This window comes from Juglans regia, chromosome 7, assembly GCF_001411555.2.
Source record: "Juglans regia cultivar Chandler chromosome 7, Walnut 2.0, whole genome shotgun sequence".
Classification (NCBI taxonomy): Eukaryota; Viridiplantae; Streptophyta; class Magnoliopsida; order Fagales; family Juglandaceae; genus Juglans; species Juglans regia.
In genome coordinates this window covers 44,162,866-44,179,815 of record NC_049907.1, presented here as the reverse complement: position 1 = coordinate 44,179,815, position 16,950 = coordinate 44,162,866, and the positions used below count along the sequence as shown (strand labels likewise).

General features: G+C 34.3%; 3 protein-coding genes across 5 annotated transcripts; 1 reads left to right on the top strand and 2 right to left on the bottom strand.

Moving 5' to 3' along the window:
• The first annotated feature begins 247 nt into the window (after positions 1-247).
• On the top strand, positions 248-1,921 carry LOC108982893 (UPF0496 protein At3g49070). Its single transcript, XM_018954366.2, has 2 exons — positions 248-435; positions 856-1,921. Exons 1-2 carry the CDS (start codon positions 387-389, stop codon positions 1,845-1,847), a joined length of 1,041 nt encoding a protein of 346 aa, XP_018809911.2. The 5' UTR covers positions 248-386; the 3' UTR covers positions 1,848-1,921.
• Positions 1,922-6,088: 4,167 nt separating this feature from the next.
• On the bottom strand, positions 6,089-7,988 carry LOC108982895 (dof zinc finger protein DOF3.1-like). The gene is made up of 2 exons (XM_018954369.2): positions 6,465-7,988; positions 6,089-6,370 (listed from the first exon to the last, which is right to left on the bottom strand). The coding sequence occupies exons 1-2, from the start codon at positions 7,111-7,113 to the stop codon at positions 6,342-6,344; spliced, it is 678 nt and encodes a 225-aa protein (XP_018809914.1). The 5' UTR covers positions 7,114-7,988; the 3' UTR covers positions 6,089-6,341.
• A 4,788-nt stretch (positions 7,989-12,776) lies between these two features.
• On the bottom strand, positions 12,777-15,888 carry LOC108982896. 3 transcript variants are annotated; one of them, XM_018954370.2, is made up of 3 exons: positions 15,768-15,888; positions 14,177-14,365; positions 12,777-13,238 (listed from the first exon to the last, which is right to left on the bottom strand). In XM_018954370.2, exons 2-3 carry the CDS (start codon positions 14,356-14,358, stop codon positions 13,052-13,054), a joined length of 369 nt encoding a protein of 122 aa, XP_018809915.1. In that variant the 5' UTR covers positions 14,359-14,365; positions 15,768-15,888; the 3' UTR covers positions 12,777-13,051. The 3 variants fall into 3 exon arrangements, with proteins under 3 accessions (XP_018809915.1, XP_035547827.1, XP_035547828.1); XM_035691934.1 differs by lacking the exon at positions 15,768-15,888 and adding an exon at positions 15,634-15,721; XM_035691935.1 differs by lacking the exon at positions 15,768-15,888 and adding an exon at positions 15,442-15,605.
• Positions 15,889-16,950: the final 1,062 nt, after the last annotated feature.

Genomic DNA, 16,950 nt, shown 5'->3' with positions numbered 1-16,950 from the left:
GAAGCAAGTATCCATATTTTCTTCAAATAATAGGAAGAAAACTCTGCAATTTTCCTCTTCTTCAAGTATCATCCAATATTGAGACAGGTCTTCACGTGCACTGCAATGTCCAGCTTCGAAGAAATATCCTGCATATTGCTTTCAAGCAAAAGCTAGATTAATATTTTATTTGTATCATTTTGCTCTATAAAGGCCCAGCTATGTCCCCTTTAGTTTCTTCCGCACCATGCCGTAGGAAGAATCCAAGCAAAAAAAAAAAAACAACTTTTCTTTCGAGCTTCTTAGACCGGTTGGTATGTTTAGCTTATAATCATCGTGTTTATTTTTTCAGAATTTCCTTCTCGATTTTTCTCTATAGGTTTGAACGTTACAGTTAACAAGGCGACATGAGGAAAAGAATCATTGCTCGTTTCAGAAAATTTATTTCTTGCACTGGTAAGCATTTTATTCATCAGTAATGTTAGACTAATTTCTTCTTCTTTTTTTTTTTTTTTTTTTTTTTTTTTTTTTTTTTTTTTTAAGGGGAGGGCTGGAAGGGGGTTTCGAATCCAAAATTTTCATTTAAAGAATCGGATCATATACTATCAGACCATCATACTTTTGGCTCATTTCTTAATCACACTTTACGTTTTAAGTAAAATAGAGATAAAAATGTGAATTATACAATATTTATTATTATCTAGAATTCATTTAAATAATAATTAATAATAATCATATTCAAGTTCGAAAACATTTTAAAACAGTTAATATGATTCGATTTAATTTATAATTTTTTTTTTTTTTGTAAATTGAGTTTACAAGAGAATTTTTATTTCACAAATTGCTTAATGTAAAAAAACAAAAAACTGCATGCAGCAGCTGCATCTGGAGCAAGCAATAATAGTAGTCCGCCCCACACAGCCGGTGTGGACTTGCGCGAGGAATATTCAAATGCCTTTCGTACAGAGTCTTACGTTGAGTTTTGGGCACGCGTCTTTTCCCTATCCAATGCTGATTCTACCATTCCAACCACTGCAGCTCGGCTCCCATCCTACCGCCTCTTTGCCGAACACCTCCTCGACCCGGACCAACCCACCGTCACCCGTATCCTTGCTTCGGCCCGTATTCAACCCCCTTACCAATCCATTTTATCCGATTATTTTATCCAAACCGCCGATGCTTCTCTCCTATGTGGCCTGCTATTGAAAGATATTGACCGTACACGTGTCATACACAGCTCTCTTAGAACAACTACCCTTTTGACCCGGGCCGACTTCATCAACCCGTTTGTTTTAACCGCAACATCGCCCACTCGGGTTCGGGCTATTCAATCCAATTGCCTCGGATTGTTGAAACAACTCGAATCAAGCCGTGACAAGGCTCAAGTCAAGCTTCGGCTTGTAAATAGATTAGAACGTGGCTCGGCTGTTTTTCTCGTGGCTTTGACGGCTTCACTCGCTGTAATAGTCGCAGCTCACGTTATAACTTTACTCGTGGCCATGCCGGGTCTTATAGTGGCTTCACGAGAGTTGGTTTCCACAAGGGGGCTAGCTCGTGCAATGGCTCAGCTCGATGCAGCCGCTAAGGGGACTTACATATTGAATAGGGATTTGGACACAATAAGCCAGCAAGTGGCGAGGCTGAATGACGAGCTGGAACACATGCGAGCATTGGTTAAGTTCTGGATTGAGAGAAAAGAGGACAAGCAGCTTCAAGCCAATGAAGAAGTGGCGCGACAATTGAAGAAGAATGATTGCAGCTTTAGGCAGCAGCTGGATGAACTAGAGGAACATTTGTATCTGTGTTTCATGACCATAAACAGGGCTAGAAACCTGGTAGTTAAAGAGATCGTGCAGCAGCCCGAATGATCAGTTTGAAAACTTTGTTCTTTGTTTGACAGTTTCAAAACTTTCTTACAGTACACTGACATTGATTATATAGAAGTGCTATAGTCATAAAAAGATCTCATAAATATAAATTTACAAATTGACATAATTTCATATGATATGTTAGATTTACTTTACAATGAAAATAACTTACTACATCAACCCACGTTAATTTATTAGTTTACTTTTTATGGGCACTCACTAAAACATTTATCTTAATCATATTATGCTTTGACACTTGGAGACTTTTCTTTCTTACACTTGCTTTTATCTATCATTCACCCCATTATTTTTTATGACCAGGATGGCATGTTTTTTAGTTAGATGTGATCATGGTAGTATTCTATTAGTTAGAAATCTTTAATTAGCTTAGACTTATAAAAACAAAAAGTTAGAAATCAGACCAGAGAAAAGCTTCATATGCTCCCTTAAGGCGAGTTGAAGTATAGCTTAAACTTTGGATTTGTTAGAAAATTCAATGAATGAGAATATAGAACATGGGATGAGAATATAGACACTGCTAACATTGAACACCTCTTGCATATTTGTAGGGTGCGGGTGAACTGCTTTTGACATATTGGAACCCAGTGAGAGGAGTACTACTGGGCTTTATTTTTGCTCATCTGTTGTGTCATTGTACCTCACCACTTCGTGATGGGTATTTATATCATTATTCCTTTCGGTCTTTGGGTTTATTCACTTGCATTTGAGCATGCGAAGACTGTGATCAAGTTGGTCAATTTTGGAAATCAAATATCAGAGGGTAACAGAAAAGATGTGAAAATTCTTGATCAGTTTGCAGTTGGAAAACTATGAGCCTTTGGTAGAGCGTGGAGCTGTGTAGTGGGGAAGCTGGTTCGGTGCAGTGGGCTACACGATTTTCTCCTCTTTCTATTTTCGATCTCCTGTGTTTTGGTCTATGCATGGTGTTCATTCCAAAATTGCTTACGTGCCGCATTGGGATTGGAGGACTGTTTTTCTTATAAAACCAGATGGGCTGTTAATTAGAAGCGTTTCCCTACATTTATATAGGGTAATAAAACACAACCTGTCGCTGAAATCATAGACATGTTGAGAAACTGCCGTTGAAGAAAGTTTCGGGAACGTACAGTTAACGCAACGCAACGCATGAAGGTTATCATTATGGGTGTGGCTTTGGTGAGGAATGAGTAAGATCACTACGAGCAGTGTTTCAACCCCACCAAACAAAAAAAAAAGTCTATTGTATATGGTACATGTGCTCATAATAGTAGTTGCGAGCCACCTCAACCTATGTTTCCTTTATCCTTACCTTGAAAATAATGTTGTCCTTCTAGCTAATTATTTAGAGAGAGAGAGAGAGAGAGAGAGAGAGAGAGAGAGAGAGAGAGAGAGAGAGAGAGAGTGTAGCTTGTAATAAACTAGGTCTTATAATTAACATTCAATGGGCAACAATTATGACCCCAAATTTAGCAGAACATGTTACCTTAATTCATGGAGTCCATTCTTTCTTATATAGGGGCTTGAGATTAATCTCTAATTGTGTCTAATTAATGTAGTTTTAGTTGGTAATGGCCTCTCACAACTCAAAAACAACAAAATTAGTACCAATAAACTGCCTATAGTTACTGTTCACAGAAAAGCCCAATAAAATTCTCTCTCTCTCTCTACGTTCTAAGCAATATCGTAAAATTTGTCATGTCTCCAACACCACTCTAAGCCCTGGTTTGCTTTGGTAGAGATTATTTCATCTCATCTCATCTCATATAATCATTATAATTTTTTTAAACTTTCACATAAAATATAATAAGTAATTCAATTTTTTCAAATTTTAAAATAAAAATAATATTAAAAAATAATATTATAATGATATATTTTTTTAAACAACCGTTACTTATTATGGCTCCTCAACCTCACTTACCATCCAATTAAGCCGTTTGAGGCATATCATGTTCTTCTTTTTGCAAAACCATGAGACATACTATCATTTTCTCAAAAAAAGGGATTTTAGTTATTGGTTCCATTTGGTTGGGTTCGTGCCAACTCACGCTTTAATATCATCTATTTTGCCCTACTTAGAGTACTAAATTGACTTAGACAAATATTAGTGCATCTCCAAAATTTAGCTAAATATCAATAAAATGATCTGTATTGAAATAATCAAAATGAGAAAACTCTACATATAAACTACAGTACCACCAAAGTTTCCTTTAAAGATATATTGTTCATTTTCAAAAGAAATATTTTAATCTAAAAATATACACCAACTGCACATTAAGACATTGCTCATTTTCTTGCTATTTGGTTGGGCCTTTCATATTGGGATGCAATTATTAATCAATATATGGTTAGCGTAGTTGCATAATATAGAAAAGAAAATTAAAAATATTATTATTAAAAAATAATATTATATTATTATTTTGACCAATCCAATATTAGATTATATTTTGAATGGTTTTCATTTTATGTAAAATATGTAATTTTAACTAAATTTTAGAGATAATTTTAATAAAACCAATACTAATGCTCTTACTCGAAACTCCCATGAACTTTGATCGAAAGAAGACAAATCTCACAAGACCTTTCTTTATACGTTTACTTTGTGTATAAGGACAATCATTAATCGTGCAATCTTTCATGAAAAGAAAAAATAATCACCTCCACGACGCCTTTTTTCTTTTATTAGCCATCTCAACCTATCTGTGATTTCAAATTCTTTATATATATATATGACCACGTGTCTCCACCTCATAAAACATGAAAAAAAAAAAGTGAGTTTAGATCCGATATCTTGTGAAGCTTCCAAGAATCAAGACTATTCATTCAGTAGATCAAGACAATAAATGGGTACAGACTACAGAGATCATTTCCATAGGAAGCAAGAAAAAGTGCAAATGTTGAAGCTTGACTGTTAAGAAAAGCCAATCACACGCTTTTCAGCAATAGAACCGAGAGAGTACCGGTTTTGTTTGGAGCCATTCCAATTTTAATAGTAACTTCGAATCGTGTTCTTTACCTTTTATCCAAGGCAAGGAAGGACACAACTAATCAAGAATGCACGGGATCCACAATTCAAAGAGTTTAATTTAACTTGGACGGAAAGACAAAAGTCCTCACTATAAATCACTAAGAAACAAAACAAAGGAGTACTATCTTTTGGTGTAAAGTTTTTTGGGAAGAAGACCAACTTCTGACCCAAAATTTAAGAAGCTTTGTTATAAATATATATATATTTCATGTCTCTGACCCAGTACAACCAAGTGGGAGCGTGGAGGATATGCAGATCACCATTGTCAATGCGCATGCTCACAAGTGCCAAACTTCCTCTGGCTTGGCACAGACCACACACACAACTAATGGGGTTAGGAAGCATTAGTCGACATTCTCATCCGTTTTGTGAAAGCTTGATAAGCAGCCCCACGAGTGGCTGTTTATTGATGAAATGACAAACCTTAGGGTGGTCCAATTAAGCACATCATAGAGCGTGTGCGGTCCATGATATCACACACACAGTTTATATATATATATATATAGTGGTGACTGGTGAGGGTTCCAACTTAATTCTTCTATTTGAAAACCAGGCCTCAAACTATTTAATCCAAAGAACTTAGGCGAGAGAGAGAGAGACAGAGAGAGAGAGAGATGTCGATGATCCAACTAATTGAATTGGCACATTATCCCATCAACTAAACACAAAAAATAATAATAACATTGAAGCATTATTCTTAAGATAATAATAACATTGTAGCATTTCAAAATAAAACACGTACGTAGCTGCTACTCTTTAAAATTAAAAGGCCCTACGGATTGCATTGATATGCCTAGTACTCTTTTTTACTTTCAATTATCATAAAAATAGTAAAAATTAAATAATAATAATATAATAATAACAGTGATCTTTGCAAATTGCAGAGAAGACCGCTGCAAAAACTTTACAATAAGATAAGCGGAAGGGAAGTTGAAGTTTTGTCTAGCCCTTGACAGACAGTAGAAAGTATAGGAGTATGAACTTGTGGGTTTCCCCAACCATAACTTACCCCACCACTCAATTATTTTATTTATACACAGGAAAATGTCGTCTCTAAAATCCTTCAACTTCAAGAATGCAGAGACGCATACAAAACTCCACACATGCAAAGCCCTCAAGAATGGCATACATTCATGTAAAAAAAAAACTGTACATATGCACAGATACATCAGCATGGGAACAAGCTATTTAGAAACAGTTACTGCTAATATTAGCATAGTATGGGCATGTAGAATGATTCTCATATATATACCACCAATGCCATTTCTCTCTCAGTCCAGACCAACCAAGAAACAATAGTGAATAGTTCTCTCTCTCTCTCTGCTTATCATTCATAAAACTCATACAGACAAAAACCAGACAGAAACAACAGAAGATAAACCATTTACCAATAGGATGCGCTAGTGTTGCAGCCTGTGGTATGCCACCTCCAGTAGCACTAGAAAATGCCACAATAAAGTCTGACTTATTCAAGCTCCTCTCTTCGCCACCCTAGTTTCTAAGTATAGAAAATTATCATAATCAGCACAATTAGAAAAATAAATAAGATAAAAATAAACTCTTTTTCTATTTTCTCTACTGAGATCTTGAACCTGGTGTGTAAATAGAAAGATCAGGCCACCCATTGCCGTCAGTCCAGCAGCTTGAATCACCACTTTGCAGACCTAAATAACTCTCTGAATTGTTATCACTGATCTGCACATCCATTCCCAGGTTTCGAACTGAACCTGTTTCCAAAACATGACCCGAATTCAAATTCTCTGCAAACTCACCCATTTGCAACATTTTGACACCCGACTCATCGGGATTCAGACCCTCCAGTAGACTGGAAAACTGCCCATTTGATGCCAGAAGTGAACCAAAGCTCCCCGTAATATCCAGCATTCGACGGTCCTGATCCACCATAGAGCCATAGAGCCGGTTGGGGTCATGCTCCGGACCCGGGTTCTCCACCACCGAATTTGATGCCGTTGACGATGAAGATGATGACGAAGAAGACCGTTTTGGTTTTGATCCCCGCTTTGTGTTCTTACGAGTTCCACCGCCAACTGGGATGTTTCTCAGAGCACCGCCTTTCGTCCAGTACCTCCTGCAGTTCTTGCAAAAGTGGCGTGGCTGTGAAAGGTTGTAGTTGTTGTAATAGCAGAACTTGGTGTTTGTGGAGTCACAGCGTGGACATTTGAGTAGTTCTTGCTCTGGGAAGTGGGGTTTGATGGGTTGGAATGTTGCTGGGTCTTGCATTTTCTAACTTCTGATCCTTTTATGTGAAAGTTTTATAGGAATGAGGAGAAAAAAAAAGAAAAAAAAGAGGCTCGCTTTGATGACTAACCGATTGTGGCTTTTGAGGATTTGGCGCGTTGGTTTTTGGTTTTGAGGAAAATTTAGTGGAGTTTATGGTTACGGAATGGATTTTGAGTACTTTTTACAGAATTTTAAACTAGAAACGACAAAAAGACCAAAATTTGAGATGAAAGTTACTGGCTTTTGAGGAATTGGCGAATCATTGTTTGGTAGAGAGATTGAAAGTGTTGCGCTGATGGAATTTGGAAAATGGATTTTGCGACTTGAACTGGACTGGGATTTAGAGGATTCGAATTGGTTTTATCAAAATATCGAAGCAGAAAAGCGAAGCAAGGCAAGTACAGTAGAGATGAAAGAAAAAAAGTCGGATATTTCTCAGAATCGGAAGTGGGTTTCCATAGAAGAGACCAAACCACACATGACCACCAATCCAGAAGGCAACACGAAAAAAAGAACAAGTACGGAGGTGTAAAAGAAGTGAAGTTTCAGATCATGGAGGAAAGAAGAAAACCATGAGCGAAGCACTAGACTTATTTTTTTCGCGTGTGCGCGTTTGGCTTCGAGCCGGTATTTGTGTGAAAGAACCTAAAAGGGAATCTAAAAATTTACAAGTTGAATTTGGTTTCGTGGGATGAAGAATTCAATTCTATAGAGAAGGATGTAGAAGGGAAAGAATACTGGGTCTCAAGATCTTGATGGAGATGACCTATCTGTGTCTTCGTGATAGTGACGAGCAGACTTCAAATGGAGAGAAAACCTCTCTCTCTCTCTCTCTCTCTCGAGTGGATCTGGAACTGGCTAAGCTCCTCCTGGCCAGTCTCACTCGATCTATTAAAATCTTTTATAATTCTTTTATCTAAATAATCTTATAACTTAAAAAGATATAGCCTATAGGTATAATAATTAAATTTGTTTAATATTAAAAATATTTAATTTGTGAGTCACATTATAGATTTGGATAGTGGGATGAGATGAAATAATTTTTAATAAAAATTAAAAAAATTAATAAAATATTATTTTTTAATAATATTATTATTTTAAAATTTAAAGAAATTGAATTGTTTATTATATTTTGTATGAGAATTTGAAAAAATTATAATGATAATATAAAATAATTAAAAAATTATTATTAAAAAATAAAATATGGAAAATGTAGCTGAACATTAATAAAGACTTATGAATTCTGAACTTCCCTAAGAAACATTGTCACGTTGTAATATCTAATAGCCTAATAGGTGTGGTGAGATGTTTCTCTAACATTAAATATATGAGTAATTTAATACGTGGATATGATGAAGCATCAACAGATAAGATCATATTAATAAGATCGTATTATTAAAGTTGGAGGTACAATATATTTTGTGGCATTTTCATGGGGATGAGCTAAAGACAAAACTCACTTAATGGACAAGTTAGAGGAATGCAAACTAAGCAAATATTCCATAAGCTGACACTTAAGACATTCCCAAAGTATATATTATATTCTCATGCACTACTGTGCAGGATTACAATTCCCTTTGTTTAATTTCATTCTTGCCTGGAAAGCACATCTTTCTAATTCTCTCTCTCTCTATCCAGTGCTAATGATTAGTGACAAGAGCATGTTTTATGAAATTTAATATTAAAAAATAGTTTGTTTGAAAAAAAAAAAAAACTAACAAATACCTATTATTAATTCCGATTGAATTTTACATAAAATATAATAAATAATTTAATTTTTTCAAATCTCAAAATAATAATAATATTAAAAAATAATATTATAATAATATTTTAAATAATAGAAAATGGTCTATGATTAGGTAACAAGTGATGATGTAGTTTTTGTGTGGGAGTAGATTAGGGCTCGTTGGGATGAGTAATGCTAGAGAGAAGTTACTATAGCAGTGCATATTTTATATTTACTACATGGCTGCTTCTAGTTGATTGTTCCCAACACTCACTTAGAGAGATGTGTGGTCTAGATGATGCCACATCATGTGTATAAAATGGATACTCTCAATAGTGATTTCTATCTATATTTATTCCGCTAAAATTAATAATTTTTCTTAAAATTTATGAGATTTCAAAATTATTTAAAAATTATTATTTAAAAAAATCGATGTAAATAATTAGACGAAAATTATTCTTGAGAGATGATGTGTAAAAGATGTCTGATCCATAAAATAGAAAAAACTTTAGTTAAAGTTGGGTTAATTCTTTAAAATATTTAAAGAAAAAGAATAAAACCTATCATTTGCGTCAATATATGAAATTTTCAATATTAATTTATTTGTATATGGAAACACGTCATAAATTTCCAAAAATATTTACAAAAAAATGGTGAGAGACTAGTCGACTAAGCTCGAAGTTTGAGCCAACAGATTTAATTCCCGTTGATTACGCTGTTAAGAGAAATGATAGTATATAGTAATCACTGCCATTAAGCCACGAAAGTCTCCAGCCAAGTCAGGAGCTGTAAGCTGAAGCGGCGAAGCCGATAAACAAGCTTGCGTGCAAACAGAGCAAGCGCACCCAGCGAAAGCATCATTTAGTTTTCAGCAGCAAATCAGGACCGTGAATTCTTAATTTGTCGGATCAGGACTGTCCCAGGTGTCCAGCCATGCAATCAAAGCGTCCACAGAAGTCGTCGCGTTAAGTTGCCGTCAACACGTGGCAGAACCCCGCATGAGTGCTAAACGGATTACTGTGAGTGCTATAGTGACAGCTGGACTTATAAAATATGGTTGTTAAAAAAAAAATTTATTTACTTATTAATGCGATTATCTGTGTTATTTTTTTAATATAAAATGATTATTTTGATTACTAATATTAATAAAATAGCAAGAAATACGGGAGAACTCAATTGTGAAACTCATGTGTCACTACCGATTGCGGGTCCCACTACGCTGCTCTGTTCTGTATATAAGTCGACTGCCTTCTTCGATTACGTGTCTTCCATCGGCACTTAGGAAATCCGAAATTGTTGACTTACCACTGTCGTTAAGGGTCCCACGGATTATTGTAGATAGATATTGACGGCCAAGATCATTTAGACGGGAGAGAATCCAGACCGTCAATTGGGAAAGGATCTTTGTGATGGTTCGAAATTCAAGATAGCCACCGTCCTCGTGAGAAAATTCAGGCACTAGGACTGGTCCACATTACTATTCAATGGATTCGATTCGCATAAAGAACACGTGGACGGCTGGCTGCATTATTATTATTATTATAATTTTAAATATAAAAAAATTCGATTATTAGTTTTCGTTTATTTAAAAAAAATATTTCATCTCATTTCATCTTATCTTATTATTATAATTTTTTTAAATTTTAATATAAAATAAAATAAACAATTTAATCTTTTTAAATTAAAAAATAAAAGTAATATTAAAAAATATATTATAATAATATATTTTTTAATTTTTTAATTTTAATTTCATCTCATCTTATATAAGAATAAAAAAATTAAAGTATTACCGACTAATCCGTATCACGGCTGGCTGGCTGCAATTACTGGAACAATTGTACATCCAATATTATATTACTGTTTAATTCATGCATTTATTTATTACCTTATATTTATTTAAAAAATAATATTTATACATATAATTTCACACACATAATTATATATATTGATGTGTAGTTATTAAAATAATAAAAATTTAAAATTAGAAATTTCAATTAAAAAATAAAAAATTAATAAAATAAGATTACCATTTACTACGTATAATATCATATTCTATTTGCAAATAAATTGATAGATTTACCTTGTTTGAATTTAAAACTAACCTCAATTCATTTCATCATTATAAATTTTTAAAATTTTTATATAAAATATAATAAAAAATTTAATTTTTTTAAATATTAAAACAATAATAATATTAAAAATAATATTTTATTTAACTTGTCTAAAACTATTTCAACTCATATTTAAATCCAAACGGGACATAGATTTTGCTTGATTTTGGACTAGGAATCCAATGCTTTGAATTGTCAAAAAAAAATGATTGCCATTGTTTTTAAGATTGTGACCTTTGATCCAATTGACATGGATGCTAGATTTGAATCACGTAATTCGTCTCGATTGCTTAGAATCCTCCAAAAACGAGTTTTTGATGGGAGGTGATTCCGGCCTGTGAGTTGGAGGAGAAGTTTTCCTTTTTCATTCTGAAGATTGAGGCACATTGTGTTGTTGGTAGCTATTAAGTTATTTTTGGATTTTTTTTTTTTTTTTTTTAAAGAATTTTGGGTTAAAAAGTGAAATTGTGACCCAACTCTCCATGTGTAGTTCGAAGGCGAAGGGTGTCATCATCGCCAACCACTCCAATCAACACTAATAATCAATGTAATTGTAAAGATAAACCGAGGAGCCATAATAAAAACCCAAACATCGATTGCCATGATTCCACCACGCCCAATTGCAGGCGTTGCGTTAACGTACTCATTCCAACACCCCACTAGGCGTGACCGTAAACTCCTTATCAAAACTATCATCATATTGACACCTCCACCAATCACAACACCAGAACAAACAACATAGCAGAGAGAGCCATTAAACACAAAGGTCTTAGTTTAGTTTAGTTTAGTTTAGTTTAGTGGTGGGGTTGAGAGTAGACCCTGGGAAATGTCTTATCTCTGTCTGTGTCCCATCCATCTTGCAAACCGATTTAGATGGCGTGTCTCTAATAAGCCCTAATCTATCCCCAGCACTGGATTGATTTGTTGCTTTGGGTGTGTGTGTGCGCGCCTGCCTCGCCTGCCTGCATGGACCCTTGTCGTCCTTGGAGCATTATTCAAGTCGGCGGATGGAATTTCATGCTGCGGTATCCTACAAACTTGACCTACTGGTCTCACACTCCACACCGACAATGAATTATTGTTGTTGCAACCCTACCATTTTCAATTCATTTTTTTTTTTTTTTTTTTTTTAATTTCAGGACCTTGTCGGTAAATCTTTCGATTTTAGCTGCATACAAAAAAACTCACTTGTTTCTATATTTTAGACACAAAACACGAAGGTGTGCACTAGTTCGTATACAAACATTTCCACTATTTGAATTCTCCCACCTTATTTCTGGCTGTAATGCATGGAGACCTTTTATATCTCTTAAACCAATGTGGTTTTACTAGCTCGATTCACATGAATGGACCCTCGATTCTCTATTAGGTTTGTGTTTTGATTCCCTCCTCCAAACACTGGCCAATTTGCATTTAAAACTCTGTATTGGGTTGACCAACCTTATATGAAAATCAAGAAAAGCTAAAGGTGTTTATTCTTCACTGGCTTCATGATGAAAACTGAAGGCGAGAGGTGCGTATTCTTGCCCTCTTTCCATCTTTTCTGATGCTACTTTCACGTCCAACATATTCTTAATGCAAATTCTATTCGCTTCAATAATTTCAACTAAGTCAATGCATTCACATGGGTAACACTGTGATGTATTTGCCCAAGTGCCTCCATAAATTGCGCAACTAAATAAATTGGAGAGGGGGAGAAAAATATGGAACAATGAAACAAGCAAGCAGGTGTGAAAACAAAATTCAGATTGTTCCGCCTAGGATTCCAGAGATAATGTCCTACTAAATAGGTTTGAAGAGACGCTAAACTGATCCAGTTTGCCGAATTCCAAAACTCTTCCATCATAAAACTCATCCAGAACTTCCTTGATCTTATCCATCCAGTCAAATGTCAACAGTTTGCCTCATCTGGCTTTAAATGAGAACATTCATGGCAAAAATGTAAATTCATATATTATTGTGTTAGCTATGTTTTGCTGACTCGTCAGCCTCATCTTCAAATCTTAAGAAAAAATGGTATGTATAAGCATATTGATGCAGATCACCATGTAAGAATCTTCCATAACTGAGCAACTAGGATGTTTACCCCTAAAGCATCCTCTCAAACATGATAACCAGTGAGCGTAAACCCCCTGCCCACAATCTCACCGACATAAAACCAAGTGAGGCACTCAAGTCCAAACAGAACACCGATGCCAGCGTTCTCTAACTTCATCTCCTGCCTGTTCTTGAATAGGTACTTGATATAGTCAACTTCCTTCCAGAAGGACTCGTAACGACCAGGAATACTGTAGATAGTAGGCAGGAAGATAAAGAATTTATGAATATAACACGAGGATAACAAGTAGATAATGTTGCATGAACATTACAGAATGAGGTTATATAAATGCGCAGCATAATAACACTCTAAAGACTGATAGGAAAGATGACTTGTCTTGCATAATGTCCACTCCCATATTTATTATACTTGTACTCCAAAATTCTCCATACATATTGCCCCAAAACTATGAGATGTCAAACAACATTGTATTGTTAAGAAACAAGATAAAATACAGACCACTTGAATTCGTGAAAAGATAAGATCTAACTGTTAAATGCCAACCCTTCAAAATCCGAGATAGAGAGAGACTAGCTCATAAATAATGCTTTTCGGGTAATTGGTTAACTCCAAGTGTCAACTAATACACCGATATGAAGTTGCCTTTCCTCTCGTACCATCATAGCCCACAATCGAAGCTTCAAAAGTATTTCCCAAGCATGCCTCATATGCTCTCAAATATTTTCAAGACTCCATTATATCATATGGCATGAGTTGTAGACAGACTCTTGCTCATAGGAATAGACACAGACTCACATTTTCGCTAGTTGCATGCCCTTTAATCCCCATCCTATAAGCCTTTAACAAAAACAAATTTCCAACCCCCCCGCCCCAAAAATTTACTCTCAGGACTAACAGTATTTGAAACACACAGGACACATCAATTTTGTCTGTGATAAAAAATCTTAGGCCAACCAGGCACTTTAAGCTACATATGACCATAAATAAAAGGATGAATTGCCCTATGCACACCGTGTTGAAAACCATAAAAGCATAGTATAGTGCATCTTTAATTTTACTATATAACACCCCGAGTTATAGAATGTAAGCTGATATGCATGTCCAAATAGCCGTACACCACTGCACATAAGAATTTTAGAATTGAACACAAAATGCCCAGAGAAGAACCTGGCAAGACGAGTGTAAAACAATTCATTAGCTAGCATTTGGCACTTCTCAATGGTGGGTGGCTCTTGGATATATTGCTTGTTCTGCTCCAGCAACTGCTTGTAGCGAGCACCTCCATGTTTGGCCATGTACTGTGAAGCCTGAGCCAGCTTAGTTTGTAACTGAGTTAGCATTGACGCCATGGACACCCTGAAGTGTAACAAGGTGAGAGAATTGTTGCATCTCAGCAAATAAGAAGTCTAATAATATACTACTGGAAATGCAAATAACTCCATGAAATCCGTGCTTACATCTACATAACGTATGCAGAACATAAAAGTATGAAAAACATGAAATTTACTTCAAATCATAGTCATTATAGCCAGACAAAAGCATAGAGTTGCTCAGTAACTTCATAATAGTCAACCATTGACCACGTAATGAGAATTCAGATCTGGGTTTGCTGGCTTATCATGTTTTTATGCATTTACATAGCCAATTAACTATAGACATGTTAAAACATTATGACGAAATGAAATAGTAAAGACCCAATTGTCCCCTTACTCCCCTAATCATAATTACTTTTTTCCCTGATAAGTGAAGTCACACAAAATTCTGAAAGAAAACTTGGCCAACCTCTATAAGACAAAAATTTCTATTGCCAGGAAGCATTACAATGTAACCCCGTCGTGCTTTCTCTAGAAACGCTTGCCATAATACATCAATGCTAATGGTGACATCAAAACAAATGGCTGCTATCATTACAATTCCAGAAATGTCTACTGTGTCATCTACTATTACTAATCCAATAATGAATATCTACTTCAATCCACCGGACATTCATCCTCACCCTAACCATATCGTTTCAAGTAAAATAGCAAATTCTATCTCATAGTGCAGAAAACTAAGGTGCGGTTTGGATAGTAATTTGAGATGAGATGAGTTGAGATGAAAGTTGAATAAAATATTGTTAAAATATTATTTTTTAATATTTTTAATATTTTGAGATTTGAAAAAGTTGAATTAATTATTATATTTTGTGTGAGAATTTGAAAAATTTATAATAATGAGATGAGATGACCTGTTAAAACTTTCTACAGATTTTAACAGGTCATTCGTACACAGCCTAACCATATCATATAAAACTAACAGGGACTTTCACGGTCATCAAGCTGACAATAATCACACTATTATAGTCCCATGCCCCCAATCAAAGATCACACAATTCTTACTACTATAAACGCACACTAACATCAAAATTCCAAAAATCCAATTCACTGCATTACTTCAATAGAAAATAGGTCTGTTTGGTTGCTAAGGAAGTGCAGGAAAACAAAACAAAATGGAGTCCGAGCTATCAGATTCTTCATTGTTTCATAACGCCAGAATAGAAGATCCTTATGTCAATGAACTGCATCCAACACAAATATTTTGCTGACGATTTTCTGAAGACAAGAGAGCAATCACAAGATACAAACATTTTCTTTTTCCCAAAACTTTCTCTGGACTCGAGCGAAGAGTAGTGGGACGCCTCTGATCAAAGTGTCCGAGAAAAATCAAGGAAAAAAAAAACGAAAAAGCTATTAGTTTCACAGAAAAATAGATAAAACACCTTGGGTAATTTCCTCTTAGTTAGCAGAATTTAGGGTTTTGGGGAGAGAAACCCTTCTCTACGAGAGCCGGTTAAGTTTTACAAGGAGAGGGCTTTGCCTTGTAAATAGTAATTCCTTAGTGTTTTTTTTTTTTTTTTTCAACAAGATACGCTTCATATAAAAACCACCAAACTATACTGTTATGGATAAAACTAGCACAAAACATAAACTATTAAACTAATTACAATGATTAGAGCACTAATATTAGTTTCTCTATATACATATTTAAAATCACATATTTTAAAATTTGATTTTGCATATTAAGAAAAATTCACATTGAATTATACATCTTTAAACCAAATAATAAAATATTATTATTATTTTTTTCTTAAAATTATTATTTTTTATATATTATACAATTAGCACCATGTGCTCAAAAATAAAAATTTCATATACCTAAATATTATTAATTTTATATATCAAAATGACCAATTTTATCAATAAATATTAATATGTACTAAAAAACATTTTATATCATCAATTTAATACAAACTTCATATATCAAAATCATCTTAATATAAATTCTACAAAGTTGATTTTAATGAGTAGAAGAGAGAAAAAATATTAAAAATAATGTTTGAAGCGTGAATAGTAACTATTCATAGATATGTAAAAATTTAAAGATGCACAAGTCAATATAAATGAATTTAAAGATATATTATACAAATATGAAGATGGAGATAAAAAAATGAATAAATCATTGCTAGTGCTCAAGGTTATGAGAGGGTCATTTCCACTATAGAAATCTAAAAGGTATGGTGGAATGAGATTGAGAGGTATGTGTCCTGTCAAATTTCTTAGTTATTAAGAGTACTCGTTCTCTTAAATAAATTTATTTTCGAATTTTATTCTTACATCATCTTCTCTATTTTATATTAGAGCTTTACAATTCATCATTTCACGTATTATGCTTATTTTTTATTTTTATTTTTATTAAATTAATTCAATTTTTCGACTTATTATCTCTATATTAAGTATTTAATAAAAATAAAAAATTATATATGATATGCAAGTAAAAATGATAAATAAATTTTTTTTTTTTAATATTTAGGGAAGGAGCTTGGACGAGGACCCTAATGCGGATGCTGCGGTTAATACGATCAATTCCGACGTACGGGCAGCGAGAATAAGGTATATATTTTG

Excerpts from the sequence above, each read along its gene's own strand:
- LOC108982893 (XM_018954366.2), top strand. The coding sequence starts at position 387 with ATGAGGAAAAGAATCATTGCTCGTTTCAGAAAATTTATTTCTTGCACT. Across the intron at positions 436-855 it reads AAAATTTATTTCTTGCACTG|CAGCTGCATCTGGAGCAAGC; the intron begins GTAAGCATTTTA and ends AACTGCATGCAG.
- LOC108982895 (XM_018954369.2), bottom strand. The coding sequence starts at position 7,113 with ATGCAAGACCCAGCAACATTCCAACCCATCAAACCCCACTTCCCAGAG. Across the intron at positions 6,371-6,464 it reads TCTTTCTATTTACACACCAG|AAACTAGGGTGGCGAAGAGA; the intron begins GTTCAAGATCTC and ends TTCTATACTTAG.
- LOC108982896 (XM_035691934.1), bottom strand. Across the intron at positions 13,239-14,176 it reads TTTTACACTCGTCTTGCCAG|TATTCCTGGTCGTTACGAGT; the intron begins GTTCTTCTCTGG and ends TACTATCTACAG.